Source organism: Pyxicephalus adspersus, chromosome Z (assembly GCF_032062135.1).
Source record: "Pyxicephalus adspersus chromosome Z, UCB_Pads_2.0, whole genome shotgun sequence".
NCBI classification, from domain to species: Eukaryota; Metazoa; Chordata; class Amphibia; order Anura; family Pyxicephalidae; genus Pyxicephalus; species Pyxicephalus adspersus.
Window position 1 is genome coordinate 74,203,560 of NC_092871.1, and position 7,422 is coordinate 74,210,981.

At 38.7% G+C, this 7,422-nt stretch overlaps 1 protein-coding gene across 1 annotated transcript in view; it reads right to left on the reverse strand.

Moving 5' to 3' along the window:
- Window positions 1-2,125: 2,125 nt before the first annotated feature.
- SRPK3 (SRSF protein kinase 3) overlaps window positions 2,126-7,422 on the reverse strand; it is a 76,327-nt gene continuing 71,030 nt past the window's right edge. The window contains exons 15-16 of the mRNA XM_072431939.1: window positions 5,241-5,333; window positions 2,126-4,061 (exon numbers count right to left, since the gene is read on the reverse strand). Coding sequence (XP_072288040.1) covers window positions 3,877-4,061; window positions 5,241-5,333 — 278 coding nt within the window. The 3' untranslated portion in view covers window positions 2,126-3,876. The remainder of the gene's footprint in view (window positions 4,062-5,240; window positions 5,334-7,422) is intronic.

Below are 7,422 nucleotides of genomic sequence, written 5' to 3' on the forward strand. Positions count from 1 at the left end.
TGATCAACTGTGCTGTGCTGGACTCTAGTGAAAGAGCAATACCTTGTAAAGTGGAAGGGTTTTGGAAGGTTCCATCTAAGGATATCCATGATAGGAGGTTGGTTTCTTAATTCCATCGGCACCCAGGGCACCCACAGATTATCTGTCCAGCAGCCTGCAGCTTCCTCAGCGTCCCTTAAACTGTGCAAAGATGTACCATTTTTAGCATCCCCTGCACTTTCTCTGAGGCTGTGCTCAGCTGAAAGGTATTTCAGGAAATGTAAACAACCAATGAGAAGAATAGTTCCTGGTTCCAACCTTGCCCTGCCAATGGCTGCTAGTTGTATTTATACCTCCCTGATTCCAGGTTCTAGTTGCTGTATCCTCGGTGCAATTCCTGCCTCTCTGCCAGCTAGTAGTTTGTTTGGACTCTCTGTTTTTGACCTTGGCCTGTTACCTGACTCTGCTTTGTCCGCCGCCTGTCCTGAGCTCGGCCTGTAACCTGACCTTCACCTTGTCTGCCACCTGTCCTGAGCTGGGCCAGTTACCTAACCTTCACCTTGTCTGCCACCTGTCCTGAGCTCGGTTAGTTACCTGACCTTGTCTGCTGCCTGCTCCTTCCATCAGTTTGCCTGGACTATATCTCCTGTTGTCATCTGAGTACCTGATCTGCGCTGTACCTACACTGGAGCCCTCTGTCCCACTTGCCCTTGGTGGGGAGAGACTGGGGGCCATGACCTGGTGTTCTCCCACAGCAAAGCAGTTCATTAGGGTCTACAGCCCATCATCTCTAGCGAGGTGCTCTGGTGAAGATTGGTAAAAAACACTAACGAGGTGCTCTGGTGAAGATCGGTAAAAAACACTCAACAGGATTCCGCGCCCCAGGTAATCCTGTGTCACCTGCCAGGGGCTGCAGCCCTAGCACTCACCCAATCCTGGATAAGGTTTCATGGTGCCTGTCAGCTATCTCATCAGTGTTATTAACACCCCTTTGGGCACATTTTCTTGGCGTTACCTGCCTACCTTTGATTCTGCCCTCTCCTTTACCCCCCATATTTAGAACATTTCCAGGCCCTGTCACTTTCAACTACGCAACATCTCCAAAATTCGTCCCAACCTGTCCCCAGAGACCATCAAACTCCCTGTACATGCTTTTAACTCACATCTGGACTACTGTAACATCCTTCTCTCTGGTATTTGACTAACCTATTATGAATGCTGCTGCCAGGTTTATCCATCCTTCCCACCACTTCTTTTCTGCTGCCTCCATTTGTAGTTCTCTTCACTGGCTTTCACTTCATCTTGTCCTCCTGTGCTTTGACTTTTAATCTCTCCAGTTCTTTTCCCACTTACCTTTCTGACCTAATAGAAAAATACACCCCTATCAGCTCTCTTCGCTCCGTCAATGACCTACTAATGAGTTACCCTGTCATAACCTTGTCACATGCACATCTCCAAAAGCTGCCCTGACTCTCTGGAATGGTCTTACTCATCCTATTCAGCTTGCTCCTTCCCTCTTATTTAAAAGAGCACTTAAACTCCATCTTTTCAAACTTGCCTAACTGTCTTCATCTGTCTTATGAAACCCTCACAACCCACCCACCATTCTATATCCCCCTTCTAGTGTATGCAGCTCCCCCACCTCTTAGAGTGTAAGCACTTTTGGGCAAGGTCCTGTTCTCCTCTGTCACTGTTTGTGTCTGTAATTTTCAACCCCTTTTTTATGTACCATGCTGCATAATATGTTGGTGTTATATAAATACTGTTTAATAATAATAATAACAATAATAACAACAATAAAAATGAAAGTTCAACTTTATAGCACTGTGGAGCTGGAAACATAATTGCATTTGTTGTTCTTAATATTTAAAATTAAATAAAACGCATTAACACTGAACTCATTAAAGCTGAATTTTAACTTCCTATTATTATATGTGCTGAGGCACTCATATTTCCCCTGCAAAATCCCACAAATACCTGTAAATGTGCCTATCTGTTTTTCTTTATCTTGCTTGCTACCCCAAATGGTATAGAAGGGAATGATAATCGGTGGGTATATGATGCACATCTATATCTAATACCTTTATGTAATGGTTCTAACCAGTCACTTTTTTTTCTTAAACTCTTGATAAGAACCACAGGCATGTTAGATAAACAAATTGTATTTATTATTTTGTGAAGAGAACTAGAAACATGTACTGTTAGTTGGTTTTAATTACAGGTATGGAAAATGCTCAATAAGCGCACCTGTAGTATCTGCTAAACGTTTGTGTTTGGTATGGAAATCAAATCACAAAGAAAAACACCACAACATAAAAAATAGATCATCTGTTATAGACCTTCTGTTCATTAACAGCTCCACCAAAAACTTGTTTTTTTTAGGAGTGGAAGACAATATAAGTAATCTGCTCTTCTTTACTACAAAACATGACAGAACAAAAGGTTTAATTTCATGAGTATGTCATCTCATCCAACCACAAAGTCAATCATGTTAAGGTATTTAATCTAAATGTATTTTTGTAAGCTGTTGATATGAATGTTATGCTTATGATCCACATGATTTTAGTAATACTGCAATACATACCTCTACCAATAAATACATCTTTAATAAAGAATGTGGCTTTCAGAGCCTTTCATTGTTCTTGAAACCAATAATGATACTATGTCAACAGCTGCTTTGTACTTTATTGCTCCAGAATGTTTTTTCATTCTACGCTCATAAATGAGGCACAAGTATTGTAACATGTAGAGAACTCCAAGCATGTTCCTAGTTTCTGTTGAAGAATAATTTTGTGGTAAGGAAGATACCAAAATACTTCTGCAAGCATAATGGAGCTGGCAAACTGATTTCACAGTTGGTTCTGTCATAGTTTAACTAAGCCAAACAAGTGAAACGGATATAAAGCTGAGTACACGTCTAGCAGATCTGAGTAGAAATTTGATTTTAAAAAGAAAACAAAACTTACTGAATAACGTTATTATTCAGTTATGATCCACCTGCATTACATGAACCTGATTAAAGCTGAATTGTAGCTTCCTAATAAAATATGTGCTGAAGCACTTATAGTTCCTCTGCAAGTCCCACTAATACCTGTTGAATCTGCCAATGAAGTCTACTAATGCAGCTTGCACTGCTTGGGATGACAAATTGTGCAGGGTGCATTGTCACAATTGTATTCATTCAGCATCTTTTCCCAATCAGTGTATTTGTGGGATGACACCCGAAAAAAGTCTAATCTGGGCAAAAGCACTAACAGCAGCAAATACAAGACTTGTAGAAAGAAATGCCCAGTGGAGAACCAGTAGGTGGCAAACTATTAGGGGTAAACTGATTTTTTTCCTTCGTATGTCATCCAGCAATTATTCCTAAACTTCTTCAGATAAGGCAAAGTAAAATGCAATGATTTTGCATAAAGTAAAGAAACACACAGCAACCAATCAATTTTCAGTTTACTATAATCAAATTAGGAAAAAGATTAAATCTTGTTGCCATTAGTTATGCAATTTGCACATACCAACTGTAAAACCTTTGACAGTCATTATAAATATACCTGTAAAATAGGTCCCACCACTTTATTGAAACTTCTGTTCCTTTTAGAAGTTGAGTGTCTTGTACATTTTATGTGGTAAATAAAGACCCTTTCATTCATAACACATTCTACAGCCCTTTCATTCTAAAATTAGTACAATACCATTAAGAAATTTAAACTGTTGCTGTGAAGAATGTTGAACCAAAATTAGTTTCTTTTGTTCAAGTTCATATGATATTTCTAACTCGTACCTGCTAACTGTGAGTCATAAAAAAGTAATTAAAACAGTAGTATCATATTTAGAAGCAGTTATTTTCTTCATGAAATTGATGGTTGCCATTGGTGTCTGGCCTTGACATGGTCTCCCTTAGGAGTTAAGCCAGGGGTGCTGCAGGCACTGAGCGGCTGTTGCCCTTTTTTCTGGAATAAACTCTAACATTGGCAATAGAAAGTCTGAAAATTGAGTGGCTTCCTCTAATGACCACTCATACTTCTCCACCAAGACATCAAACAAGCCCCAATGTTTAAGGTTGTGTATATGCCGAAGCTCCCCTGTAAAAATAAAGAAATTTGTTGAAAATGTGTTATGATATAACTTGCAACACATTTCTAAAGTAAGCAAAAAAGTATGAACTATGGGCACATTTACAATAAATTCATGTGTATTTGCAGTCAAGGTTATAAAAAAAAAGTCTTAATGTTGATCAAAAAATTCAAACATACATTTGGCTCCCTTGGTTCTCTTAAGTTTCTGCATTAGTTGGCACCTTCCTTTATTGAAAGGGAGGCTTTCGAGGTTGAAAGAACTTTTGAAAAAAAATGTATACCCTAAAGCATTCCTGCTCGCAAATTTGTATTGTTACAGCATAATTCTTCTTTGATACTTCACTGCACATTAAAGTGGACCTTGCAAGAAAAAGTGTAAATACACTGCTGTAACCAAGACCTTAGCTAGGTAAAAGATTACAGACAAATGTTAATGATATAAATATATAAGAACCTGCCATAACAATTAGTATTTTGTCCATCCAGCGCTAAGATTTAAGCAGCTTGGTTACCTGTCTAGTAGGGAAGGCAAATAATGTTTCTATGCTGCAGTTTCCACCCGTGACTTCACAGGTAAATCAGTAGATTATTTAGCCTATTTCCATGTCATTTGCCTTTTCTCCTATTATCATGCTTCTTGAACCTCAACACACCTGATTGGCAGCTTTTAAAGCTTCTCCCTTTTCTTCATTGGGCGTTGCTGTTCAAGAACTGCAAGGGGATGATACCAAACTAAATAAAGATATGTAGACTGCTTGTGTTAAAATAAAATATGTCAAATAATATATTTGTTATTACAAGGAAAACCTAGAGAGGCTCAAAGTAATGGACAACATGTCTCTCAAAATATTGTCTTTTATAAAGCAGAACTCCATGTACAGGACAGTGTTAAAAAGGCAGTATTTAAAAAAAAAAAATACAGGTGATGTCTTGTTTTAGCTTGCTACTGTTAAGCAGCCTGGAAACAAAGCTGAGCTACAAGTGAAGGTGAGGGACAGCACATTTTTGCCCCTTAGAGTGGTAGGACCCAGGGGAGTTGCCTCACTGTGCTTTTTCAAGGCAGCCAGAGCCAGAGGCCCTTTTCACTACACTACCTATTAAAACTGCTGGAAAACTTTGGAGACTAGAATTTGTGGAATAGTATTTTAGATAAGGAAGAATACTTAACATATGCCACAGACATACCTCTACGTGTAAAATACTCTCGGGAGTACCGGCCTGACAGTGCAAAGTGTGGAGGAATATCTCCTAGAAGCTCAATGATGTGTGCAATGTGATCTGGAAGAAATAAGGTTTATTTAATAGCATAAGGTATTTAGTAGACAAGCTGACAAGTTTATATCCAATTAACATAAGTAATATGAAAACATGCTCTATACTAATGTGGTGTATTCTAAGAATTTAGTAAATATTGAACTTCGAAACATATAAGGGCCAGTCTCTATTAGGACCAAATTGCTACTACAGCAGCAATCTTAAACGATTTCAGATTGGTAAAGTAGGGCCATAGTTCTCTCCAGAAGATTCTAGCTAGTTGCTGCACCCAGCTGCCTTGCTTCCCCTGCCCACCTCTCATCCATAGCTCTAATCCTCTAAACCAGGCGTGCCCAACACGTTGATTGCGATCTACCAGTAGATCGCCACGGCCAGTTCACTGGCTTCGCCCACTTACTTCAGCAAGAGTTCCTTGCTTGTGGTAGCACAGGACCCATAGTCGTGACAAAAGAATACAGAGGATGCTCTCCCTCTCTCTCTTGCATTGGGTGAGTCATATTGCACCTTAGCTAGAACTTCTTTTTATGCATATTCTTATAAATTGAAGGCATATACTTGTTTGTTTCCCTGTATCCAGTGTACATTCTTTTTTTGTAGAGTGGCTGCTACATGTCACTTGACAAATATTTGACAAAGTCTTTAAAGCTGCCTCATTTTTTTCTGGCATTTTTACTCAGATCCATATTTGGGTATAACATGTTACTGGGTACTAAAGAAACCATGCACCATTCCAGAATATAACTAAATGAAATAGAGATAGTTAAAGTCAGTTTAAGACGTCATCGGAGTAAGGTAATGGCCAAAAATGTACAGAATTGGATTGTGCCCTACATGTTCATGCTGTTATGCAAGGTAAACAATATATATTTTAAATATAAAGTATACTTGGTAAATATTTATAAATAAATAAATATATGTTTAGCATTTTTGTTGTTGGTAGCGCAAGTGAAAAAATTGTGGGCATCCCTTCTCTAAACGGACCACAGTGAGGCTTCTCTGTACTCATCTGTCATCTGTATGTCAAAATGACTTGAAATTTTCAGGGTACCCTCTCAAGTAGTAGTAACCAAAATATCAGCCCCCAGCTCTAAAGAATTAAAATAGAAAAAAGAATATAAAATAGAATTTTGGTAGCAATGAAGGTAACTGTGTACCCTAAAATTGTGAAACCCTTACGACCAACAGTTTAGGAGTATTGAAGGTTTGAACACAGCAAGTTTTTAGGCTTCAGAATATGATATGCAGCTTTTACACATAGCTATCAAACTGCTAACTAATTTTTAACATTATATATGAGTGACTTTCCCTTTTTATATATTTTTTTTGAGAGAAGACATTTCTTCTTTAGCCATGGCAGTAAAGACTGAAGTGGAAATCCACAGCCTCTTGGGATATTTGGGTCATTTATCCCAAGAGGCTGTGGGCTGCTCCTTCTGCACATGCATCTTCAGAAGCTTTCCTATAATGTAAAAAAAAAAATCATCAATCGCATCGAAATAAACTACTGGGAACTCTAAATTTGCTGTATCTTTCTATACCCCTTTTCAACCACCTGGCTACAGCTTGCCCCCACCCAGCTAAAAAAAACTCTGGGGAGAACATGGAGGGTACCTAATTAGAACATTTAGGGTTAAAATTGGATATTGGATGAGCAATTTACAGGCATTCCAACAGGTCACAGGTGTTTGTCAGCAGGATAGATAGAGATATATATGTCAAATGTTAGATTAGTGTCCGGCCTAATTTTGAACAGGCAGTTCAAAACTAGAAGACATAGCTATTAGGTCAAGGATATGAACAACAAAGAAAAAGTGGAAAAAAGGAAACCAGGACCACAGAGACAAATTGTAACAGATCCCCGCAGGACCAGGGGATCTGTGCTGCTGTCTGTGTTACCCATTTCACATTCCCCTGCAGCCAGCAGCAGCAGCCCTGTCCATGAATTCTGTCCACTGATCACTTTCCGGTATGAGTCATGTGATCCCCTAAAAGATGCCCCTTTATTATTATTATTTATAAACAGGATTTATATAGCGCCAACATATTACGCAGCGCTGTACATTAAATAGGGATTGCAAATGACAGACTAATA